Below are 13,689 nucleotides of genomic sequence, written 5' to 3'. Positions count from 1 at the left end.
AAGCGCTAACGGAAATATATGAAAAACACGGGAGCGGTAGAAGAGTTTTTGAAATTTGACGGGAATGGGACGGTACGGGAATGACATCCCACGGGACTGAACGGGATGGGAATGGGTTTTGAAAATTTGGCGGTTAAATTGGATGGGAACGGAAACCCTCCAACGCGAATGGGATGGGACGGGAACCAAAAACCTTTTTTTTTTTCCCCATTGATGATTATTATTATTATTTGACTTATTTATGTTCATGGCCTTGAACTCTGTTTGACTCTTTTTAAGTTATTGAGGGTTTTTTTTGTTTAGTTTTTTCTCATTCATTTGGACTAAATATTTCACTTTTATTACCCAAGTTCTAGATCTGTTCTTTTTCTTTGGGCAAACAACTCAGAAAAAAATACATTCGCAAAAAATTGAAAAGTGACTTACTGAGAAGAAAATCAATGTTTAAATGTTTTGCGCTTTGAGGTACATCCTTGTTTCCTACCTCAGCCTGGTTCCTACCTAAGATTGTTTCTTAATTCCTCATTAAAAAAACCATTCAAGCAGCATGTTCTTCCTCATGTTTCTGAGAATATACTGTAGGGTGAAAGCTGCAGCTGGATACGAGTGTGGACTGAATGGGGGGCAACAACTGGAAAATGCCAGTATTCTTAGGGTAACAGCTTGCAGCAACATACTGGAAAAAATAAAAGAACTATGAACTAGTTCATTTTGGAACCTGCGAACTTAGTTAAAAAAATTTGAATTATGAACTATGAACTGAACTAGTTCATTTTAAAATGTGTGAACTGAACTTTGAACTAGTTCATGTAGAAAATGAACTTTCCCAACACTGGGTCATGCTTAGTCTCTTATGCATTAAAAATGTCCTCTGTCCACATTGATATATTCCTGGAGCCTGTCCTTGACAGTGTGTCACATTTTAGTTATCTTGAGAACACCTTTCTACATTCTTGGATCAGGCGATGTAGCAGCATTGACTGGCCACCACGTTCACCCCACCTGACATCCATGGACTTTTTTTTTGGGGGGGGGGGGCATAGCAAAGGAGAAGGTTTTTGAGAGGAAGCCCCACACAGTGGATGAACTGATGGAATTCATCTCACAAGCATTTGTGGATATTGATACTAACTGGGATTTTTGTGCTAAAGTGTGTCACAGTGTCAAGGACAAGCTCCAGGAAAGTATCAGACACTGCATTCTCAAGAATATAAAATATGTAGCTCACAAATGTTGATAAATGCAGATTTTTAAATGGCTTTCGAAACTGTAGCAGGATTTCAGTCGGGGGTGTAATTATCACTCCTGTGCAGCAGATGTCAGTATGCAACTTTTAATCAGGCCTATTTATATAAACGAAATCGCAGAAAAAGAGAATTACTGCAATACTTGGAGAGACAAGCCCGGTTGCTATGGCGGGAAGGAGGTATGTTTGTATAATATGCATCGCTGTATTTTGGGATAATTTTACGCGTATGAATATTGAACAGATTGGATTCCTAATGTAACAACGTTGTCTTATAAAATAATTTCCCTGATTTCGATAGTTATGGTAAGGATACACGGTGGGCAGAAGTACGCTTTTAGATAACTAGCTAAAGTGTTCTGTTAAAAAAACATTGTGATGCGATCAAAACGTACATGGTAAGAGTATAAAAGAAAAAGAAAACCGACATCATCACTTGATTTTTCTATAACTGTTGCATGACATACCTTGCCTAAAAAATATATAACTGGTCAATTTGATACATAGCATTAGTAAAACAAACTGCAGTGCTAAAACTCACAAAATTATCTACAAACATTGCAGCCTTACCTGTACAATAGTGTGACTGTTTTTATGTTCTACTCTGTTTGAAGGTGTACTTGAGGTTTAAGAATCATGTCCCACCGTCTCTCCAAGGAAGAGCTGGACGAACAGTTTGAGTTGTATTTAAAAGAGGTGAGTATTTTGCTAGGCTTTGTATGTGATTTTTTATTTTTATTTTTTACTGCAAAGCGGCAATTCTGTTTTATCGCATTTCTCCTCCCATTCTTATTCCACTTGTGTATTTGAATTAATTCCCGTTTACCAAACTCCATTGGCATCCGTAGATTAGAAATATTTTTAAATAATTTATGCTTATGTTTAAACTTTAAGTCAGATTAATTTTTATCCATAAGTTCTTGCTGTTTTCATCTAAAATGGAATTCTTGGTGGCTTTAATTTGACACATTTTAATTGTTTAAAACAACATGCACCTTACATTTATAAATGGTCTATGGTAATAAGATTTTGATATATATGTTACACATTTCATAGAATATGGAAGTGATTTTACTTTGTTTTACTAAACATTTTTAGTTTTCACTGTTACAATGTCAAAGTGGAGTGCTGTTTTGTTTTGTCACTTACAGGGATGCATGTATTCACTAGTTAGGCATAACAAATTTATGCTTCATTCTTTTCAGTCCATCTCTGATGACTCTGTGGATTTGGGTGGCACAAGTCGTTCCATTGAGTTGGACAGTTTAGGGAAGGTTCTCCAAAACCCTGCACATACTACTGGGCCGTCTCGATCATGGTGGAATGAAGATGAAGAGACTCTGAATGGGGGTATGTGAATATATGAATACTGACTACCAGTCAAAAGTTTTTGCACACCACTTTTCCATTTATTTCATAAACTGCAGATTTTTAATTTTTGTTAAGCATTGGAAAGTTGAGTGAACAACTATAAATGAAAATAAGTCAAATAAAAGAAGTTTCTTTCAAAACATGGAAAGAGTATGTAATGGTGCATGTCTGCCATCCTATTAACTGGTTTCGTGGTGATGGCATTGTCAAATTCTAGGCTGTCCTTTAATTTTAAATGGCAGTTAACTTTTCATCCAATGAAACACAGCAGTATGTAATGTTTTTGTAGAAAAAAATGCCTCATTTTCTCTGCTGTTGTAACTTCTAGAGGAGGTTACTTTGATGAATCAAATGTGTGAAATTTTCCTGCTAATAAAGGTCATGAACTGACAAACATACTGTAAATTTATTTGTTAGCAAAGATTACTGGGTGTATTTTTAGTAAATATTAAATGAGTAACATGCAAATATAGCAAATCTCAGTGTGTGCAAAAACCTTTGACTGGTAGTGTATATATTGTAAATTTGGAGTGTAGTGATTTTATTTAAAAAATTTTAAATAACATAACACCTTTCCCTGTGTTGGATTAAGGCTTTGGGACATAAAAAGGTTACTGACAAGCATGGTCTTTTTTAGTGGACTTCAGTTTTATAATATCAAAATGAAATTAACAGTTTTCGGTAAGGGAAGTGAAATGTTTTAAATGAATATACACTCACCTAAAGGATTATTAGGAACACCATACTAATACGGTGTTTGACCCCCTTTCGCCTTCAGAACTGCCTTAATTCTATGTGGCATTGATTCAACAAGGTGCTGAAAGCATTCTTTAGAAATGTTGGCCCATATTGATAGGATAGCATCTTGCAGTTGATGGAGATTTGTGGGATGCACATCCAGGACACGAAGCTCCCGTTCCACCACATCCCAAAGATGCTCTATTGGGTTGAGATCTGGTGACTGTGGGGGCCATTTTAGTACAGTGAACTCATTGTCATGTTCAAGAAACCAATTTGAAATGATTCGAGCTTTGTGACATGGTGCATTATCCTGCTGGACGTAGCCATCAGAGGATGGGTATATGATGGTCATAAAGGGATGGACATGGTCAGAAACAATGCTCAGGTAGGCCGTGGCATTTAAACGATGCCCAATTGGCACTAAGGGGCCTAAAGTGTGCCAAGACAACATCCCCCACACAATTACACCACCACCACCAGCCTGCACAGTTGTAACAAGGCATGATGGATCCATGTTCTCATTCTGTTTACGCCAAATTCTGACTCTTCCATTTGAATGTCTCAACAGAAATCGAGACTCATCAGACCAGGCAACATTTTTCCAGTCTTCAACTGTCCAATTTTGATGAGCTCGTGCAAATTGTAGCCTCTTTTTCCTATTTGTAGTGGAGATGAGTGGTACCCGGTGGGGTCTTCTGCTGTTGTAGCCCATCCGCCTCAAGGTTGTGCGTGTTGTGGCTTCACAAATGCTTTGCTGCATACCTCGGGGGTAACGAGTGGTTATTTCAGTCAAAGTTGCTCTTCTATCAGCTTGAATCAGTCAGCCCATTCTTCTCTGACCTCTAGCATCAACAAGGCATTTTCGCCCACAGGACTGCCGCATACTGGATGTTTTTCCCTTTGCACACCATTCTTTGTAAACCCTAGAAATGGTTGTGCGTGAAAATCCCAGTAACTGAGCAGATTGTGAAATACTCAGACCGGCCCGTCTGGCACCAACAACCATGCCACGCTCAAAATTGCTTAAATCACCTTTCTTTCCCATTCTGACATTCAGTTTGGAGTTCAGGAGATTGTCTTGACCAGGACCACACCCCTAAATGCATTGAAGCAACTGCCATGTGATTGGTTGATTAGATAATTGCATTAATGAGAAATTGAACAGGTGTTCCTAATAATCCTTTAGGTAAGTGTACAGTGCCCTCCAAGAACTATTGGCACCTTCCATAACGATGAGTAGAAAAAGGTTACAAAACATTTTTCTGATGCATTAGCCTATTTTCTCACTGAAAAATTTAGAACAATCCAGTGCTTAAGCGACATTCAAGAAAAAAGAAAAACCACATATGCCACAATATTGGCACATGTGGATATAGTACTTCATGCAACCTCCCTTTGCCAACATAATGCTTAAGTTTAACAAGGGTCCTAGTTTGTGCTCGGAATCAGCCCCGAACTCATAATTTAATGTAGTTCGATTTACGAGTGCCCAATTTTGATTTGATTCAGTTTTGATTTGATTTGATTTTAATTTTGCTGAAACGTCATTTTAGAACAATTCTTTGAGAATCAATTCATTGTGCAGATTGTCAAACATTAAGAAAAACAATATTTTTTTTTAATTTAACCAACAAACAAAATAGTGTACTGTATTGCATTTAGAACATAAGTTTCATCTTAACAAAACCTAACACATGCGATATGAGATCATGAGGCTGACTATTAGCAATCTGTGTTGAGCCATGTTTTCTTACTGAAACCATGATCGTTTCCTGAGCATGTCCACATAAAAACGTGCCATGTGCAACGCTCAGCCAATCACATGAGTAGGTACTGCAATAGGGCCACATATTTCAATGCAAGAAAATATGAACAATTCAAAAGTACAGTGATGGCCAAGAACACCATTACTGCCACCAAAGCTAGAAAGGCATGCTCGCAGTAGATCACTGACAATGTATACGGAAGAGGATTAGGGCCACCATGAAAATATTATTTGAATTCTGACTTTAATCTCAGAATTCTGACTTTAATTTCAGAATTCTGACTTTTTTCTCAGAATTCTGACTTTAATCTCAGAATTCTGAGTTTAGGAAAAAAAAGTAAGAATTCTGAGATTAAAGTCAGAATTCTGAGAAAAAAGTCAGAATTCTGAGAAAAAAGTCAGAATTCTGAGAAAAAAGTCAGAATTCTGAGATTAAAGTCAGAATTCTGAGAAAAAAGTCAGAATTCTGACTTTAATCTCAGAATTCTGACTTTTTTTTCTAAACTCAGAATTCTGAGATTAAAGTCAGAATTCTGAGAAAAAAGTCAGAATTCTGAGTTTAAAGTCAGAATTCTGAGATTAAAGTCAGAATTCAAATAATATTTTCATGGTGGCCCTAATCCTCTTCCGTAAATGTATGTCCAGGTGTACAGTTTGATTGTCATTAAAAATATATCAATAATTGTTTTAATTTCCAATCATGTTTTCCTTTATCCAACACACACACACACACACACACACACACACACACACACAGCGTGGATATGTGGCCGGGAAAGATGACAAAGCTGTTGACATTTTAGGAGAGCGAGATGCATGTTCATTAGAAATTACCTACTTTCAAATTACATTACATATAAAGTATAAAGGGGTAGACGTGTGAAGTAAAGTGTGGTTTGATAAATGCACTATGGTGGGCAATGAGCACTACTTAATTTTCAGAGTATCTATTTCTATACATATTTATGAATGATTGCACTGTGTCCATTAGCCACCAGTGACTGTAAACAAATGACAGCTATTGATTGTGAAGTACACATGTAAACATTTAAATATTAATTACAATTTGCCTGTAAAGTAATCTGGAAAACCAGAAGATGTACACAAGTTGCTGTTAACTCAAAATGCCAAAAAATTGAATATCAAATATAAGACTAACTTTACCAAGGATTGGCCATTTCAAAAGTGGGAAAGCCTGTTTGTTACATTAAATTAGTCCAAGCACTGTTAATGATTTCTGAGTCTAAACATTACCTGCCCCTTGTTGCCAAGTAAAACTATATTTTCAAAGTCACTGGGAAAATTCATAAATGAACAAAATCAATCTTGGGATTTTGCGAATCAGTATATTATAACAGTTAATCATGAAATTGTTTTTTTCCCTACCCCTAGTGCACTACACATCTTAATTATTTTTGAACTTGTTGCTGTTTAATGAGCTCATTGTTTTTCCCTAAAATTGTGGTCCAAGATATGCGTGCACTGAAGTATTAATTTTGCCAATGCCTGACCTACACAAGAAAGGAATAGTATGATCTAGTATATCAGTGCCTGGTGGTGTTGATCACATTTTTATTTATCGATGGTAAGTTACATTACTTGTGAAGATTAGCCACAATTAAGTAATTATTATGGAATTCTAATGGTTTTACTTTTACATGCTACTTACCTGACCTACTGAAATACTGTTTTGCTGAACACAGTTTTATATAATTGTTCCTAGTCCTTTAGGTGAGTCAAGGTAGCTTTTTTTCCATTATTATCTCATATACATATACTCAGCAAAAAAAGAAACGTCCCTTTTTCAGGACTGTGTATTTCAACAATAATGTTGTAAAAATCCAAATAACTTTACAGATCTTCATTGTAAAGGGTCTAAACAATGTTTTCCATGCATGTTCAATTAACCATAATCAATTAATTAACATGCACATCCGAATATCACACCTACGTGACAGGTACAGGATGGCCACAACAACTGCCCGAGTCACACCAGGAACACACAAGCCCTCAGTTCAGCCTCTCTCAGCCTATTGCGGACAGTCTGAGCACTGATGGAGGGATTGTGTGTTCCTGGTGTGACTCGGGCAGTTGTTGTGGCCATCCTGTACCTGTCACGCAGGTGTGATATTCGGATGTACCGATCCTGTGCAGGTGTTACACGTGGTCTTCCACTGCGAGGATGATCAGCTGTCCTTCCTGTCTCCCTGTAGCGCTGTCTTAGGCGTCTCACAGTGCGGACATGGCAATTTATTGCCCTAGCCACATCAGCAGTCCTCATGCCTCCCTGCAACATGCCTAATGCACGTTCACGCAGATGAGCAGGGACCCTGGGCATCTTTCTTTGTGTGTTTTTCACAGTCAGTAGACAAGTCTCTTTAGTGTCCTGCGTTTTTAGAACTGTGACCTTAAATGCCTACTTTCTGTAAGCTGTTAAGGTCTTAACGACCATTCCACAGGTGCATGTTAATTAATTGACTATGGTTAATTGAACATGCATGGAAAACATTGTTTAAACCCTTTACAATGAAGATCTGTAAAGTTATTTGGATTTTTACAACATTATTGTTGAAACGTGACCATCCCAGTCAACTTAAAAATATTGGAGAGGAGGAAAAAATGACTGACTGGTTATGAAAACTGTCTAGGCACCTTCTTTATTTTTATAATACTTGTCAGTTGCCTTCTTGTAAATTAAGTGTCTCTAATTAGTCTTAATAGTGTTTTTTTACACTCTTAGAGACCAGACACCGAAAATGCTCATATTATGTGGTACAATATCTTTTTCTAGTTTTACAATCATGATTTACATCATGAAAATCAAAACAATAATGTAATTTTACCCCTTTTCAAAGTTTTTTTTTTTTTTCCTTTTTTTTTTCCCAAAGAGCTCTCTTTCCATCAGTTGAACACTCAAGTTTTAACTCCTTGTGTTAATTGTGGAGTAATCATGGGAATCGTCAGTGGAAAGTAAACTAGACAAAAGGTAAATGATTATGGTAGTCATTATTGAATTTTAGTTGTAATTATTTTTTGAATGGGCAGTGGGTTTTCAAGATGCAGGTTCCACCATCACAGGATATGGTATAATTGTATTTATTAAGAAATAATGATGCAAAAATGCAAATGATTAAGAGACTTACTGTTTTTAAGTCAAGGGAGGTGATGTTACATTTATATAATTCCTTGGTAAGACCCCGCCTAGAATACTGTGTGCAGGTTTGGTCACCATACCTCAAGAAGGACATTGCTGCCTTAGAAAAGGTGCAACGAAGAGCTACGAGAATGATTCATGGTCTTAGAGGAATGTCTTATGAGGAGAGGTTAGCGAAACTGAATCTGTTTAGCCTTGAGCAAAGGAGACTAAGGGGGGATATGATTCAGGTCTATAAGATTCTAACGGGTCTGGATGCTGTTCAGCCAAATGACTATTTCAATATTAGTCTAAATACTAGAACTCGTGGCCATAAGTGGAAATTAGCGGGAGAACATTTTAAAACAAATTTGAGGAAGCACTTCTTTACACAGCGTGTAGTTAGAGTATGGAATAGTCTTCCTGCTAGTGTAGTGGAAGCTAAAACCATGGGTTCCTTTAAATCAGAGCTAGATAAGATTTTAACAACTCTGAGCTATTAGTTAAGTTCTCCCCAAATGAGCTTGATGGGCCGAATGGCCTCCTCTCGTTTGTAAATTTGTAAATTTGTAAGTTCCCTAAAATGTTGTTAGACCTGCGATTCTGTTATGTTGCACTTGTGTTTTCACTTTATGTTCATAGTGTAGCTGTAAAAACTTATACTATATACTTATACTGGTTTGTACATAGACTGTACATAGGGTAGTGTGGCTCTGTAATTGACAAATTTCACATGCAATGCCCAGGTTTTTCACTAGACTCAAATTACAGTTGTACAGTACAAAAAATTGGTACCTTACTTACTGCTGTCAAACGATTAAAATTTTTAATCAGATTAATCACAGGGTTGCTGTGGATTCATTTAGATTAATCACAATTAAATATCATTCATTTTTAATCTATATTAATCACATTTCATTTTGCATGAGCAAACAGACTCAAGAGAAAAGGGAATATATATGCACTTAACATGTTTATTGAACATCTTGAATACAAGTCAGATGCAATCCATCTGCCACAGAAGTGCAATATACCATGGACCCATATCAAAAAGCAAGATTTTCTGGTTAGCCGGACAACTTGTCGGATTTAAGGTACCTCAGTTTAAATGGTCTTTATCTTCCTTCACTTACAATTAGCCCGAACTACCATAAATCCGACAAATAATCCGACTAATCATGAAATCTGATTCTAGCCCAGTTAATTGCCATTGTTAACAATATCAGTTGATAACACATTACGCGCGATGCTTTACGTATAAAACTCCGTAGCAATACGTCCACAGATAAGTTGGATGGCATTGTGTGTGCGACCGATTTAATGAGCCACTAATGAGAAGTAGTGCTTAAACAGTATAAAACTACAACTGTCCCTTCTGTTGATAAAAGGCGCAGCCATCTTGGATCCTCTGTGCTGCTGAGACATTTCTCGGATCTCCGAGAAACGGGAGCGTGCATGTCGTCACTTTCGGCTTCAAAACTCCGACTTGGAATACGAGTTCCCAGGGTAAATGGAACTCACCAAAACTGCCCGAAATGGGTTGACAAAGACATTTCAGGGATTTTGAGTCATTCTGCGCTGCAGATGGGTTAATTGCGTTAATTTTAATCAGATTAATCATGATAATGGATTAATCTGCGTTAACCCGTTAATTTTGACAGCCCTATCCTTACTAGATTTAATCAAGTATGACCTCTCTTTTTTCCCTAGCCATCAATTGTCAGAAGTGAGGAAAAGGGCAACAGTACATAGTAAGGTCCTAGTGTAGCTTTTTTTTGGGCTGGTTTTATTTGAATAAACATCACAAACAAAAAGCACTGCTGATGTCCTAGTTAAAAGCCAAATTTGACAGGATATTAAACAGCAAGGAACAATGTGTCTAGAAGGTGAAGACAGAGTGGCTGAAATACGGAGGTGATTATGTGTGTCTGACACTGAACTGGTGTCAGCAGCAGATAGGCCTGCTAGTCCTTTAGTGTCAAAATAACATTTCAACCTGTTCTATTTATTAGAACAAATAGCCTTCTACAGTTGAATTTCTGCTCTTTTTTCCATAACCACACAAATTTTGTATGCGTTTAAAACCCCTTAAACTTCCTACATTTGTTTGTGAATAGCTAAAAATAAGACTTGCATATCGTCCAAGCTCTAATTATAATTATAAATATTCATGTTACATGTTGTGCACATGTAATTTTCACATCACAAGGACCACGATAGTCAGCTGGGTTGAGAGAGGCTTGCGTGGTATCTGATTTTTCAGTTTTATGATTTTGCAGTTAATCAAAAATGCTATTATTTTTTTCAACTTGTATGGTATGCAAAGGTATCATTGTATGTAAAAGTTTGCCACAATAGTGATACTCAGAGAGTATAATAGTTTCTGAGTAAATCATACTTAAATTGGTCCAGCGATCGGGCATTTTCCAGAGACTAAAAACAACAATAATCAACACCGCTGATCAGCACCACCATTGACAGGTTAACTCCGGATAGTAGATTACCCGTATATCATTTTTTTAAACTGTCAAGTTTTTCTTTTAACAAAAAAAAATAAATTGAATTCCCTGCTTGGTGCTGTTTGCATGTTTGTGGGGAGGGGGGTGTTGAATGATTTGAAATTATCCTTTTTCCTGATATATATTTTTTTTAATAAAATAATGCATATTATGTTTTAGACATCTCTCAGCCCTAGGTAGCACCACTAGGTGTAGCATAAATGTGTTTCATCACATGTAGTGCATCACTCATTAGAATAATAATCAGGGAGCTGTCACGTCGCGGCAAGAAGGCGAGCAGGGAAGCAGGAGAGCAAGCCGAACTTACGGGTAATCAGGGGTTTAATGGTTCAAAGGACAGACAGGTAGAGACATCCACGGACACTGCAATGACGGATCTGGGGAAACTAACTGAGACACGGACTAAATGCACAAGACAGGTTGAACATAACAGGCAGCAGGTGATCACAATCGGGGATTCACACGAGGTAATGAGGGGGCGTGGCACACACGAGGTTCGTACGGGCAGCAGCCGGAGGGGCCGCAGGCGAGAGGGAGGAGGGAGCAGGAGGGGACCACATAGGGGCCAAGGGGACGGGTCGAGGGAGTGAAGGAGGAGACACGGAGGGAGCAGGAGGTGACATCAGTGCAGGCTGACAGGAGGGGGAAGCTGCGGCAGGCGAAGGCAGAGCCGGGGAAGGCGCCATCTGACGCCAAGCCGAAGCAGGGGGACCCGGCGGAGACCACCGACCCCGAGCCGGAGGACCCGCAGGCAGCCACCTAGCCACAGCCAGGGGCCGAACGGGTGAGCCAGGGGGCAGGGCGGGCGGGACCCGAGCCCGGCGCCTATGTCCCCGTCCCTTCCGGGATACCGAAAGGCGGGGTCCTGGGGGGTGTCGGCCTTGTCGGGGCAAGGGCGAGGGAGTCATGAGGGAGGTCTCTGAGGGTGGAGGCTCGGGAAAAGCAGGGGGCGTGGCGGCAGGCGGTGCAGCCGGAGCCGCGGGCTGGACGGGGAGAGCGGCGGCCTCGACGGGGAGAGCGGCGGCCTCAGGCCGGGGAGAGCGGCGGCCTCAGGCCGGGGAGAGCGGCGGCCTCAGGCCGGGGAGAGCGGCGACCTCAGGCCGGGCCGCGGGTGTGTGGCCAGCAGGGGGCGCCTCGGCGGGCACCGCAGTCACGTGGCCAGCAGGGGGTGCCTCTGAGAGCACCTCGGGCGTGCGGCCAGCAGCAGCGGGCAGAGTGCCCCTTTAAGGGCTTTAGGGACCCGTGGAACCGCGTCTCTCACGCCATGTATTCCTCCTTGCCCCAGACGCTCCGGCCGATACAGATATACCTCCAACGGAGCCGGCTTCTCTAGGTGGAAGCTCACCAGGCGGGCAACGGCGGTGTCCTTCCAGGCGGGGAGCAGAGAGCAGGCTCCCAGGAAGAGAGTCGGGGTCAAGCCGGTGGTGCTCGGTCTGCTGCTTAGTGCTTTCGAAGAGATCCGTTCTCTCACATTCTCTCACGTCACGGCGAGCAGGGAAGCAGGAGAGCAAGCCGAACTTGCGGGTAATCAGGGGTTTAATGGTTCAAAGGACAGACAGGTAGAGACATCCACGGACACTACAATGACGGATCTGGGGAAACTAACTGAGACACGGACCAAATGCACAAGACAGGTTGAACATAACAGGCAACAGGTGATCACAATCGGGGATTCACACAAGGTAATGAGGGGGGCGTGGCACACACGAGGATCGTACGGAGCTGGGCGTGACAGGAGCACATTATATATATATATACCTTTTTAAAGTTATGAATAATGATGGTGTTCTGTCCTCTCTGCACTGTGTCCCATGGCACAACTTGACAGGCAGCTACACGCCTTCCACAATTAACAAACCAAGCGTGTTTAAACCTGATTTATTAACTGAAAAGGTGAGACTAAGAAAGAGACAGAACTTACAAATCAGTTCACTCTTCATATAAAGTGTTTACAATTTTAATTAATAAAGATTATGCGTAAAACAAAGCTTGGGTTCATAAGACTTGCTACAAAATGATAGGGCTTAATAGTATTCAGCAAAACCACAGCACGTCTTGGCAGCAAATGAAGCAAATATAAATTATTAGGAATACAAATGAAAAAAAAACATCTTTCACATAATGCTAAAAAATGCTAATTTTCATTTAATTTAATCTAATTTGCATTATTTCAAAGCCAAAAAAAATCTATCAAAGGGGGAGTAAAAGATAGGATCGATCAGATGGGTAACATTTAGTAATGATTCCAATGGGCACTCATTTCTCTTGGCTTGGCAGCCTTTTATGAGGACGACACTGCCTTCTTGTAAATTTGCTTTTTCAAGCTGCCATTTGTTGTGTGTCTGCAGGGAAGAGATTTTTTTTCTGCATCTGACCTAGAAGACTTTCACAAGACTTTGCACCTGATGCCACTGATGTTTGTCCAGGTTCTTTGTGTCGAAGTCACCTTTAGCAGCTTGTTTAAAACATTTTTTTTGCGTATAGAAACTGGAGAGAGTGAGAACAACACGGCCTGCAGGATCAGATGAAACAGAGGTCAAAGGTCTTGCATTCCTGATGGTTGTTACCCAGGCCAGAAAGGTTGTAAGAGTCTCATGGGTCAGTTGTGATGTTCCCAATTGTGACATCATGGGATCCTAAATTCTTTGTGCCAAGCCAATCATTCTTTCCCAGGCCCCACCTACGCAAGTTGAGTGAGGGGCGTTGAAAATACATCTGCAGCCTATCTCAGACAGGTTCCTTTCAATCTGCTCATTGTCAGTGTTTGAAGGAATTTGGAGCTCTCCACAGGCCCCAATAAAGTTAGTGCCTCTGTCAGAACGAATTTGCCTGACTGAGCCTCAAATGGCAATGAGCTGTCTGTGAGCGTTTATGAACTTTTAACTGATTATTAAACATATAAGAATCTATAAAA

The 13,689-nt window shown here is 40.0% G+C and overlaps 1 protein-coding gene across 2 annotated transcripts in view; it reads left to right on the top strand.

Moving 5' to 3' along the window:
* Window positions 1-1,353: 1,353 nt before the first annotated feature.
* The window catches only part of cep162 (centrosomal protein 162), a 66,418-nt gene continuing 54,082 nt past the window's right edge, over window positions 1,354-13,689 (top strand). Inside the window, exons 1-3 of one of the 2 annotated variants that reach the window (XM_072716484.1) lie at window positions 1,354-1,426; window positions 1,861-1,942; window positions 2,452-2,596. In XM_072716484.1, coding sequence (XP_072572585.1) covers window positions 1,883-1,942; window positions 2,452-2,596 — 205 coding nt within the window. In that variant the 5' untranslated portion in view covers window positions 1,354-1,426; window positions 1,861-1,882. Of the gene's footprint in view, window positions 1,427-1,860; window positions 1,943-2,451; window positions 2,597-13,689 lie in introns of those variants that run through there. The other variant, XM_072716485.1, reaches the window with a different exon arrangement.

This window comes from Paramormyrops kingsleyae, chromosome 9 (assembly GCF_048594095.1).
Source record: "Paramormyrops kingsleyae isolate MSU_618 chromosome 9, PKINGS_0.4, whole genome shotgun sequence".
NCBI lineage: Eukaryota > Metazoa > Chordata > Actinopteri > Osteoglossiformes > Mormyridae > Paramormyrops > Paramormyrops kingsleyae.
Note: the sequence above shows the minus strand (reverse complement) of the source record. Positions and strands in the feature narration are given on the sequence as shown.